The sequence below is a fragment of the Danio aesculapii genome, chromosome 18 (assembly GCF_903798145.1).
Source record: "Danio aesculapii chromosome 18, fDanAes4.1, whole genome shotgun sequence".
Lineage (NCBI taxonomy): Eukaryota > Metazoa > Chordata > Actinopteri > Cypriniformes > Danionidae > Danio > Danio aesculapii.
Window position 1 is genome coordinate 43,059,763 of NC_079452.1, and position 13,114 is coordinate 43,072,876.

The 13,114-nt window shown below is 35.3% G+C and overlaps 1 protein-coding gene across 1 annotated transcript; it reads right to left on the minus strand.

The window, feature by feature from the left end:
• Positions 1-298: 298 nt before the first annotated feature.
• rassf9 (Ras association domain family member 9) lies at positions 299-12,780 on the minus strand. Its single transcript, XM_056478400.1, has 2 exons — positions 12,611-12,780; positions 299-3,290 (listed from the first exon to the last, which is right to left on the minus strand). Exons 1-2 carry the CDS (start codon positions 12,655-12,657, stop codon positions 2,033-2,035), a joined length of 1,305 nt encoding a protein of 434 aa, XP_056334375.1. The 5' UTR covers positions 12,658-12,780; the 3' UTR covers positions 299-2,032.
• Between the last annotated feature and the right edge of the window lie 334 nt (positions 12,781-13,114).

The following is a 13,114-nucleotide window of genomic DNA, read 5'->3' on the forward strand; positions in this document are numbered from 1 at the left end:
CAACCAAAAATCAGCATTCTATGGCATCATTGCGAATTTTAGAACCTTTATTTTTAAGAGTGTGTCTAACATTATAAATCTTTATTGAATATATGTTACTATATAGTTTGATGAGAACCAAATATAAGTAAAAATCACAAAATTATAGACTTAATAAATATCAGCAGGATTGAAAAATTACTTAGAATCAGTGGGTTACTTTTAAATTATTAAAACCCCAAATTAAAAAAAAAATTAGCTTATTAAGAATATATATATTTCAAAATTATTTACAAATTTAATTTAGGCTTTAAGTGCATAGGAATTCTTAATACGGAGAAACAAAAACATTAAATGACTAAATATGAATTCATAGTTCATGTCATTTAAGCATACATATCTACAGTATACAGTATAAAAGAATAAGTATAGTTCACCCAAAAAATGCTAATGGAATTTTGTCATCAGTTACTCCGGTTTTTCAATTATTCATTTTCTTTCTTCGTTCCAAAACTGTGCTCCAAAACCACATTTCACATGTGTTCCACATATTTCACATGTGATATTTTATTTAGTTGTTTTTCTGTTTAATAAATATTCTGAGAATTGTCCAGAATACAATCCACCTGTCCTCCAACCTAATTATACTCTGGGTCGTTTGTCACTTTCTAGAACTACAACCCATGTAGCTCAGTTGATATAGTAGCACAACAATCATGTGGTTGATTCTATGGAAAAATGTGAGTGTAAATCTTCCAAAGACTCAACTAAATGCATAAATAAATGTTGTGAATAGTAAAAAAAAATTGCTAAAAAAAATTAGGAACCACTTAAAAATTCCACACATTGCATTTCAATGGTCCTGCTAACACAGATATACATGTAATGTAATGATGACACATGCAACATGACACTATCATTATTTTTACACCAGCCAGAGGGCATTTTACTTTAAAACGGTTGTAATAAGATGCTTGCACAAAAGACATATTTGGTTGTTTTGTAGTGCACTGGTTCTCAATTCTGGTCCTTGCGGCCCCCCACACTGCTTAATTTTTGTGTCTCGTGTTTAACATACCTGATATAGAAAACAAGTTTCAAGAAGGAACTGTGTTGAGATTGACATGTTCCCTACATACATTGCTCTTCAAATTGACAGATCTTTAAGTTACTTTATTCAAAATACGAAATTTTTTGAGCTACATCACTGTTTGCAGCCATTTCAATCATTACCGAAATGTGAAGGGTTATTGAACCATAATCATGTGATTTGCATAGAAGTCACATCTTACCCTTTGAATTGAACAAGCTTTTGAACTAGAATTATGGCAGAATATCCTGTGATGTCAACTTTGCAGTGCACTTATCAGCAAACAAACCTCTGAAGTGGAAAGAGAAACATACTAAATATGCAGTGCAGGAGGTGTTGAAGGAACAGGATTGAGAACCGCTGTTGAAGAGTAGCCTATATGAGCAGTGTGACATGGCTAAAAGCAACAGAACCCACTATAATCAGTGATTCTTCTAGACTGGATTCTGCACAACACAGACTCATTCTATTTCCATTCAAGTGCCATTGACATGGAGGACAAATGAATTTTCAGTGATTGCTTTGCTACATCAAGTATAGACAACTTCCAGTGTGACACAAAAAAGGTAGGCGTAGACACACGTCAAAACAGTGGAATTCGATGGTAACCAAATATGTATGGTTACCAACATCCTTAAAACCATCTCTTAGGATAATGAAGAAACTTTAATTTTGAAGTGATCTATCCCTTTAAAACAGTTTTTCTCAACACTGTTCCTTAAGGCACACCAGCACTTCACATTTTCAAACTCTTCCTATTCAAAAACACCTGAACCGACTCATCAGAACATTAGAAGAAACTCCAAAAAGCCTGAAATGAATGGGTCAAACAAGGAAGACATATCCAAAATATGAACTGTTAGTGTACCCCCAGGAACAGGGTTGGAAAACACTGCTTTAAACTGTGTGTTTCCTGGTTGGAGACATTAAATGGAGTAAACCACATCTGGCTAATCCTCAGCTTCAAACATCGGTGTCCAGAGGAGGTGATCTGTCCACACAAGGCGACAAAGAGTCCTGACTGTGAGTAGAGCTTATTCCAGTGTCTGAGTCTGTATCTGTCCCATCCGCAGGTGAACAAGTCTGTCTGACCTTGCCTGTTGTCTGCTCAGAGACAGTGGCCCTGATCTGGCTCTTCAGAGATGCAGGGTTTGGCTGGTCTGGACAGGCCCCCAGCTCAAGTGCACCAAGTTGGGCAACAAGATGCTGGTATTCTTGATTCTGGGACTGCATGGATGTTTTGTTCTGCTGCAGTTCCTTCTCGATATCCTGCATTTGGGAATGAAGGGAAAGTCCAGCTCTCATGCTTGACTCAAGTTCTTTGCGCAAGTTTTCCAGCTCTAAGAGATCTAATGAGGACAACGAGAGGTTTGGTTTCACATCTAGTTCAGGACTAGCAGCGGCTGCACCTTTTAAATCTTCCAAATCAGAAGTCCAGTTCCTCAGCTCAACGTCTATATCTTGAGAGAGCTGGTCAATGAGTTCTTGGTGTATGCGAACATGTAGATCCAGTTGCTCGATCCCATCACTGGTGTACAAGTACTCCTGGAAATGGTTGTCAAATTGAGATGGTCCGTCATCGCTTTCTGTGATGCTTGAGCGAGGTGTAGGGCTGCTCATTTGTTCCTCTGCATGTTCAATCTCCAAATCTAGCTCACGCATTTGGTGGATCTGCTGCCGGATAGTCTGATCCTGGGAGATGATCATCTGCACCAGCTTGTTAATCTCCTCAGAGCCTTCTGAAGTATCTCCTTTCTGGATCTTCTCCAACTTGCGAAAAGCTTTCTTCACCATTCGCTTTTGCTTTTCCACTGATACAGTCTTGGCATACTGTGCAGGTCCGTGGTCCCATCTTTTAGACCTCGCTCCTCGAGACTTTGAGGCCCTTTTGGCTCCCTTGGATGATGGCACAAAATCACTGATCTTCATGAGGACGAACTTTATGAAAGGTTTCTCATCACCCCATGCGTTCCACAGCCGGAGGATTCGGGTGAGAGGCGGCAGTGCCCTCTCAAAACCCTTCCACCTCTCCAGGATACAGAAGTCTTTAGGTTCCCCATGTAAAAGCCTTTTGCTTTCTGGTATAGTCTTGTGATCCTCCAGTAAAGCCTTGACTATGTCTACACAGGTTGTGTGCTTGGTCACACCACAGACTACTTTTTCTTCTTGACACACAAGCACCTGGATTTCCTTCCCTGGTGTCTCCTCTACCACTTTAGACCTGGTAAAGAAATATAATAAGTGCATATTATTTTTTTTTTATGATTATTTTCATTATTAATTGCCACATCAGAAATGTACGGCTATTTCATTGCAATATTAAAATGTATATAATTTTTTGTACTTAATAATAACAGCTTAATAATTCATTAAGTGATGATGCAAATAGTACATTAATAAATATAAACATTTTATATTAAAAGCATATGATATCATTTTCAGTCATGTATTTTCGAATGTGGTAAAATACATAATTTTTATGCTTCAACAGTCTTAAGATAAATTGGTAGTACTCACTTCTGATGACAGATTCATGTTTATAGCTCAGATTAACTGACACAATATATGGCTGACATTATTCAGATGAGAAGAAGTCTGCATGACAAATGTTTCATCGCTTCAATTATCTGTGGTGATTAGGAGTTGTGGTTTCACAATTTTTCAATCAATTCAGGTCATAACATCAGGTATGACTAATAACCTTTCCTAGTTAGAATAATGAGGAGACGAATTACAAACTATTAAAGCTAAAAGTAATTTTAATAACAGAGGCAGTGTTAATCAGGGATAAATCTAAAACCATCTTTACAACTCTTTTTAATTAAAAGATATAGGTAAATTAATTTACTTGGTTATTAATTTAAAAATGTATATTTTAACTAGTACTAAAACCACAAAAAACTAAAATAAAAATAAATACAATCTTTAGAAAACCAAACATGCACCAAAATAATAAGTAGAAAATAAATAAAAACACCAAACTATTAATAAAAGTTAAGTAGGTAAGAAAGGAAGGAAGGAAGGAAGGAAGGAAGGAAGGAAGGATGGATGGATGGATGGACAGATGGATGGATGGGATTGGGATGGATTGGATTGGATTAGATTGGATTGAATTGGGATGAATTGGATGGATGGATGGATGGATGGATTAATTGGAATGAATGGATTGAATTGGGATGGATGGGATTGGATTAGGATGGAAGATGGATCGAGATGGATGGATTGAATTGGATGGATGAACTGGGATGGATTGGGATGGATGGACTGGGATGGATGGATGGGATGGGAGTGGTTTGGCATGGATTGAATTGGAATGGATGGATTGAATTGGATGGATGGATTGGGATGAATGGATGGATTGAATTGGGATGGATGGATTGGATGGATAGATGGATGGATGGATGGATGGATGGGATTGGATTGGGATAGACTGGATTGGATTGGATTGGGATGGATGGACGGATTGGATTATGATGGGTGGATGGATTGATGGATTAATTGGATTAGGATGGATGGATTGAATTTGATTGGATGGATGGATTGGATTGGATTGAATGGATAGATTGAATAGGATTGGGATGGATTGGAATGGATTAGATGGATGGATGGATGGATGGGTAGATAGATAGATAGACAGACAGACAGACAGACAGACAGACAGACAGATAGATAGATAGATAGATAGATAGATAGATAGATAGATAGATAGATAGATAGATAGATAGATAGATAGATAGATAGATAGATAGATAGATAGATAGATAGATAGATAGATAAACAGATAGAAAGACAGATAGACAGACAGACAGATATGTAAAGGGTTACAAGCAGCATTTTGTAGTTCATTCATTTTAATGAATGACCTCAGAGGAATGCAATATACATGCAAGAATGCAGTTGGTTGGTTAATATTTGATTAAACATCAATTTATACTCTACACGACAGTAAATAATTGAGCTATTTGCATAGCAGACCACTTGATACGGTGTTAGTAGTATATAAAAAGCAATACAATTTTGTAGCCCTACAGTCAATTGAAATAGCCTGAAAAAGTGAAAACCTCACAGCAAGATGACATCTTACATTTACTGTATAGAAGGTTATTTTTACCACCTAATCCCACCTGTGCCATGACATCACTGGCATGACATCATAATGGAAGTGTGCAACCCTGGCATTTACACAATAAGCAAGTAAAAGTATACAGTAGCTTGTCCACACATGTCAGATGCATTGAAACAGACAATATGCTACTTCACAACACAATACAAGCATTCATTCGGACTTAACAATGCGTTTCTTGGCTTACTATACAATTTTGATCCATTTAAAGAGTCTGAATAGTGTGCAGTGGGAAATCGATATTGTTTTCATGCAGTGGTCTGTTCTATTTAGTCTTTTCCAAAATTGTCATGAGCACAGGAAACAAATGAAGGGGGGATGGAAGCACCTGTGTTTGTCTTTTGGGAAAATCAATGGTGACCAGCAGCATCCTGTTACATACATCCTGCCAACAAGTTCATGTACTGTGAGGCAATGGAAAATAATGAATTCCATTTTATAGATGCAGCTTACACCAAACTATTGGAGAAAAGCACATGTTCTAAATTTTGTGGATTAAAGGTAATAATGGTGATAATGGAAACCAATTGTTATGTCTAGTACATACACTTCCGGTCAAAAGTTTGGGGTCAGTAGGATTTTTAAATGTTTAAAAAATAAGCTTCTCCAGCTCACCAAAGCTGCTTTTATTTAATCAAAAATACAGTAAAAGATTGTAAAATTGTGAAATATTATTGCATTAAATAACTGTTCAAAAGTAGTTTCTAATTTAATTTAATAATTTATTCCAGTTATTTTAAAGATGAATTTTCAGCTTCATTACTCCAGTCTTCAGAGTCACATGATCCTTCAGAAATCACTCTAGTATTAATTATGATTGTTATTATTGTTATTATTAACATTACTATTATTATTATTAATGGTAATAGTAATAAAATCAATAATGAGTAATAATGGAGTAATAATTTCATTTGAAACTACATAAAATAAGTTATAAATATATATTTAATAAATAAATATTTAACAATTTAAAAACTTTTTTTTTTTCATTCAATAAATGCCGCCTTGATGAACAGAATAATTTTCAATAATTAAAAAGAAAACATAAACAAAACAGACCCCAAACTTTTGACCGGTAGTGCATATAGTCAAGCCCAAACTTATTCATACCCCTGAGCTTGACTGTCAAGCTGCATCAGAAATCGCATTCTTCCATACTATACAGGATGTTAAAATCAGTATGTGAGCCGAGTAGTATGCCTGAATTCATACAATTCGAAAATCGAATGCGAGTAGTACCCGGATGACCTACTACTTCTGACGAGGTTCTGATGTGCGCATAAGATGGGCGTTACGCTATCCCATGATGCCCCACGAGATAATTCATGAATGGGAGTAAAGCGACGCAACTCACGCTAGTAGGTCACGTGATCATGACAAAACGGCAGATGTAGTACATCCGAGTTTCATTCATACTACTGACATTCATACTGTATAGAACATACTTCTCTAACGGCTGAGTGTGTTTAAATTCAAATGCAGTACCTACTGAGTAGAAGGCGATTTCGGACGCTGCCTATGTTTTTTATTATTAACTTGCTCATACATTTTAGCAATTTTTAAGGATCACTGGTTAAGCCAACAGGTTTCTTTAACCCTTGGGCCTGTTTGGTTTCATGTTGTGAAATTATAAATGCTTCATTGGAATAGGAGAGCAGTAGGTTTTTTTTATCACATTAGATGTGATCGTGGTCCACTATCATCCTTTAAAAATTCAATCCAGTTAATAGTACAAGATCACTGTGCTTGTTTTTAGCTTTTTATTAGTTTTATATGTTATTATCTGCATTTCTGTAATTATTATTGTATTGTGTCCCTGCTGCTTTGTATTGGATCTGCTTTTTATGTTGCCTCTTGGCCAGGTCGGCATTGTAAACGAGAACTGGTTCTCAATTGACATACCTGGTTAAATAAAGGTTATTATTATTTGTGAGCAAGCAAAAAATCACGGACATGTTTAGAACATTATAAAGGGTAAAATTTAAAAACCTCCTTCGTGGTTAAAAGTGACTATGTTTACATCATGGACATCAATAATCATTTTTATCCTTAATCTGAATTAGACAATAATATCATTAAGGTGTTTACATGAGTTGCTTTTTGAATGTTCCTATCATGATCCCGTTTTACATGTTATAGTACAATTCAATTAACATCATTTCACATTTCCTTCGGATATTCATGCAATTTCAGGTGTTTCATTTTTAATTTGTCAACTTTAACTACAGTTTGGCACTTTCACTTTCATTCAGGAACATTTCATGCATGCCCCTATGACAAACAAGATATTGGATTAGAGTATGAACTGCTGGAAGAGTGTTGTTTTAATGGAATTTGATACCACAGGCCGGTAAAACCTCTGCATTGCACGATGAAGGTGTCTGTGGTCCTTTACTGACTTAATAGGTGCAGAGAATAGTATCAAACAGCTTTGTATGTATAGACTATCCTGTCACAAAATGTGGTGAAAGTATTCAGTATTGTCTTAACCATATTAAAATCTGATTATCGGTGTCCTAGAAAAAAACCCCAAAAAAACCCCAAAGGGAATCCAAAAACCTTGCCTCTCTATTAATTTATTTATGGAACTTTACAGGTGGTTACATGACTTTACAAGCTTTTATTTTTAAACACCTCCAGAAGCCACTTTTAGTTTTCAAATAATAATAATAATAATAATAATGATAATAATAATAATAACAACAACATAGCAATTATTTATAATTCCTTTCAAAATAAATAATTAAAATATTAAATGTTATAGGAAAACTGTATGAATACTGCATAGTCTTTTAAATAATATCTCAAAAAAATTTAAATGATAATCCAAAATAGTTATCAAACATAATATTTAACAGTTGATTTCCCTGAAAAAGACAAAAGGTTACATGTCAAGCGTTCAACCACTTTTGACCTGTTAAGAAGCCAAGGGTGAACCTTAAACAAAGAAGGCCAGAAGGTTAATGTCACCTAAATGTTACATGTCCTGAGGGTGAGTAATAACGTATTTCAATCTCAAGGTGAACAAGTTAGTCCACCGCATAAAACACTTATTTTTAAATGTAGATTAGATGTATCTTTCGCACCCTAATAATCACAAGGGCAGAAACATTGTCAGAGAAGCAGCGAATGTGAAAGGAACAGAACGCTCTGCTTCTCAACTCACAGAGCAAAGACAAACACATGTGTTGCCACTGAGAACACGCTGTGTCCTACAAACAGACTCAACTGGACCAGGAACATAATCTCCCTGAGAGTCAGTCCATCAAGGTTTATTAGGCTGTATAAAATTATGCCTGGGAAATTAAAGATCAATTTGTGGGCCATTCATGTGATATATTTCCTCAGCCAAATGCATGATCCTTATATCAGTACATTTAGATGTAGGTATTGATAAAATACTAAACCTCATGCAGCAGTTGTAAAATGCGTCAGTCAGAGCAGACGTGTGATCACATTATATACAGCCTGTCATACGATTCCTTAATGGAAATATAAAGTAGAGAGTGCAAAAGTAAAAAAATTAATTAGTAAACTAGAATAAACTAATTAGTAACTAGTTCCACATATTTTCTCTTCAAAATATTAATTTGTTTGTAATTGGCCCAATTTGATCTCCTGCTTTCAAACGCAGATAAAATAAGATGGATTCGTGTTTAATCCACACTCAACATTTGCCATTCTGAATGTTGGACTTGCAACTTCATTTCACGTTTCTAAAGGAGATTTTTGCTGACTTTAAAATCTTCATAATTTTACCCATGCAAGTTAATTTAGTTCATTTTCTTTTAGCTCTTTTAGTTCTTCCAACATTTTGTTAATTTGCTTTTATTCATTTAGTGCATTAAGTGAAATTTTCATGCGTTTACCCAATCATGAAGAGAAGTAACTTACTTATTGTCGGAAAAGTGGTTCAACACAATGTCATGGCAATTCGTAACTTTTAGGTTAGTGGCTAATTTGTATGAATTCATACAATCTCATTCGTACAATTTAGTACGACTTACTTATCCCACAATGACGGTCGACTTTAGGGGTGGAGTTGGGTGCCACACCTCCTTTTTGAAATCGTACATTTTTCTACAACTGAACCTGAACGGATTCGTACAAATTAGCCACTAAACCGACAACGTAAAATAGTTAAGTTTCCTCGTGAGATCAGGCTGGCTTATTTGTGCAAATTCAATTTCATTAGTACAAAAAAAAACCCTTCTAAACTCAACCATCATTGGTGGATGAACAAATCATACAAAAATTTATTAGAATTAGCCACTAAATTATTAATCCTATTTATTAATCCTTAATGAATGTATCTCGTTAGACTGTACAAACATGATTCACATGTCAGACTGTAAAATCTCTGTTGTTAATGTCTGAACAACAATAAAGACATGCCAAAATGGACATAGAAGAAAACTAATCTAGAATTTACCATCATCCAATTTGTTACATATTCAGTAACGCTTTCTGGAATTAAATGTACATTCTCATAGTGTTAAGTTGGCTTACCGCGTGCCTTAATAATGAAACTGATTTTATTTGATCTTTTTGGTTTGACGTTGTGCTGATTGCATTATCAGATTTGGAACTCCTATTGGTTCTTGAATTGACGGTGGTCGTAGCTAAAGTCATACTGCTGTAAAGTGTCTGAAATCTTCTGAAACTGTTAGAACTTCATCAATGGGACTATTTGATTGCAACGACCGTTAAGCCACTGTCGATGAACACGTCAAACTAATAATCAAAGACCACAAATGGCAGCCTAAATCTTTAAGGCTTTTCCCAATTTTTCCTCAGACTGCCAGTGTGAGCAGGGCTTAAAAAAAATAAAAGTTTGAGAGGAAAATGGCTTATTATTTTTTTATTTTTGGGGGGAAAAAGGTCCTTGATTAGTAAAATTGAGAAGGTAAAACATATCCATTGCATTTTAGGCTCTATTTACACCCAGTATTAGGATGTATTTTAGTCGACGCAATCACGAGGATGACTCTAAATAGTGGCATTAAAAGAATCTGAAACGTTTTGAAATTGTCCACTTTTTACCACTTCCAGAGATCGTTGAAGACACATTTTACTTTAGTTTGGACAGCCACAAAAACAAAACACATACTCTCCATCGACTGATCAGATTACTTGACATGTTGGAGAAGCATGCATGCTAGTCAGACAGGTTTTAAACTTTGCTGCCTGAAATAAAAACTGAAGATTGATTTAAAGGTGTAAAGTCTCAGGTTAAAAGGCCAATGTTTTTTTTTGTGTATGTTTTGATTGTTACACAAATGCAATTTCAGCATATATAGTCTTGTAGCAGAAACAAGAGCTGCTACTCTCTTTCTCTTGTTTTTGTAAATATTTGATTGACAGATCAGAAAAAGGTGTAATATGTACAATAGGCCAAAAAAAACAAAACAAAAGTGGACAAACAAGATGAAAGGTGAATGTGATCCCCTTTGTCTACTTGTGATCAAAATTCATCTTAATCGCAGGTGTAAACAGAACCTTGGGTGGAGCAGTGTGTTTATAGCAAAGCAAAATAGGAGTTAAAAATCATAATGCTGCTCCAGAAGGTTATTATTTAGGCCTTAACAGATTGACACTACGTTTGGGGCACTAAATACCCATACAATTATGGCAGCTCAGTTAAGTGTAATAACCACCTCCAGTTTTAAAATGAGCATACGTTCACAAAAAAAAAGAAACCATGTTTAAATTAAGTGTTAGAATGATATTCTGTGTGGACCACATTAAATAAAGAATACACAAATTTACAATTGATTAGACTTCCCTTTGTATAATTATAGCTAACATTTGCTTTAAAGGTGATTTTACAGCATCATAAATCTATATTTAAATCATTAGAGAATCTTAAGCTTAAACTCCTCATTGACTGGTAAAGAGTAATAATTTGTTTTGCAGTGCAAATAAATGTCCAGCCTTGCGCATAGATAGAGATGGAGACAAAAATTGGCAGAACATGACAAAGAAAAAAGAAAAAGAAAAATGTGGGATAGCTATCTGAGAAAGAATCCTCTTTAATCAACGCCACAACAAACTCTATTAAATAATTAACAGTTAGACGAGACTACAGTACATGGAAACACTGAGACATCAAAAGTAAACCAGGACACTTAAAATAAATGGGAAAGTCAATTATGGTCTCGATGAGAGAAACCTCAGAGAAAACCCCTACAAAAATCGTTCCGTCAGTAATTTATGAGCACAGTTCAAGTTCATCTCAAATAACCCAAAATATTTTTGGTGCCAAATTAGTGAAGCAACCTTTCATGAAGATCTTTTGAACAACATAAAAAGCAATAAAATAAGAGCAATTATGATAATAATAATTTATAGAGATCATAAATATTATTTGGTGTTATTTATGTTGTCTCTATTAATGAAATGAATAATGTTTCATTTCCTGCAACATAGACCAATTGTTTTACTTCATAACACTTGAATATCACCAGGAGTCATGGGTATTAATTTTGTGTTGCCTGTATATGTTTTTGACAGTAAAAGTTGACTTGTATTTATTAATAACCAATGATCACAGTTTCAGCTGAAAATCTTTAATGTTCTTCTGAAAAACAAAATGTCATCCACATTAGATGGCCTGAGGGTAAATAAAGTAACAGCATTTTTTTTATTTTTTGAGTGAGCTGTCCCTTCAAACATTTTCATCTTATGAAATATCGCTTTCGTTACCTCATCTCCTTCTTGGCCCTCATTTGAGTTATAATTATTGTGTCAAAGTCCTTATAATTTACATCAAGAACCCTTCACTTGTTCAAACAATCAAACCGAAATTACAAGCTTTTAAAAACAAAGTAGAGCAAAACGAATGTTAACATTCTAACTCTCAGAATTATATTAACAAATTATTTTTATACATCAGTTTGAAAACTTATACGTAGAATATATTACTGAAACAAGCTAGTGCTATAACACACGACACCGCATTATGCTTTCCAGCTGATTTGATCAAACGCAGACTCAGACGCTGTAACACGTACATGCGTCACGCAGGACTTAATATTTAGAAAAAAAGTGACTCATTTTGGAGAAACCCACTTGGCGTTACTTAACGCCAGCTACCTGCATCCTAGAGAGACACCAGCAAGCAGAAAAACAGCATTAGTGTAACTCGACTCTCTGCAACCATGCAGTGAAACACTTGAGTGAGGCTGTTGTTACAGTTACGACAGCTTTCATTCCAAAACAAGAACTTTTACGCGCGTTTCATCACGAACTGCTCTTAAGTACAACAAAAACAACAATACCATTTTTTAATTCGCTTCTCGCGATTTCTCTGCCTTTCACACTGGTATCGACCTAATAAATATATACCTGTAAAAATTCATGAAAAGTCTGCGGTAAGACGGTGCAATCTCAAATGAAATGGATGGTGTGAATCATACCTGCTCTTCAAACGCGCCTTCAGAAAGTTTCTTCCAAAAGGAGCCATATCGCGTGTCAATAAGATCACAGGTCGGATCCAAACATCGCGGATCAGAACCGAGCGCGTAAACCCAATCAGAAAAGTGCTGCTGAGTGCTGGTGGAGGCAAAAGTTGAACAACTTGCGAACTTCAAAGAGGAGTTTCAAGCAGGGCCGCCCACTTCACACGGAGGGAGGCGACAAAACTCTAAGTGGAGCTGGAGAAGATCGTGATAGCATCTCTGTTTGGTGCCACTGAGCGAACGGGGACGACTGCTTTTACACATTTTGTTTCAGTGTGTGTAACTCAGCGTTTTAAACTACGTTATTACACTTATACAATATTCAAACATACAGTTGAAGTCAGAATTATTAGCCCCCCTTTGATTTTTATTTATTTATTTTTTATATTTCCCAAATGGTTTAACAGAGCAAGGAAATTTTCACAGCATGTCTGATAATATTCTTTCTTCTGGAAAAAGTCT

Excerpts from the sequence above, each read along its gene's own strand:
- rassf9 (XM_056478400.1), bottom strand. The coding sequence starts at position 12,657 with ATGGCTCCTTTTGGAAGAAACTTTCTGAAGGCGCGTTTGAAGAGCAG. Across the intron at positions 3,291-12,610 it reads AAGGCGCGTTTGAAGAGCAG|GTCTAAAGTGGTAGAGGAGA; the intron begins GTATGATTCACA and ends TTTCTTTACCAG.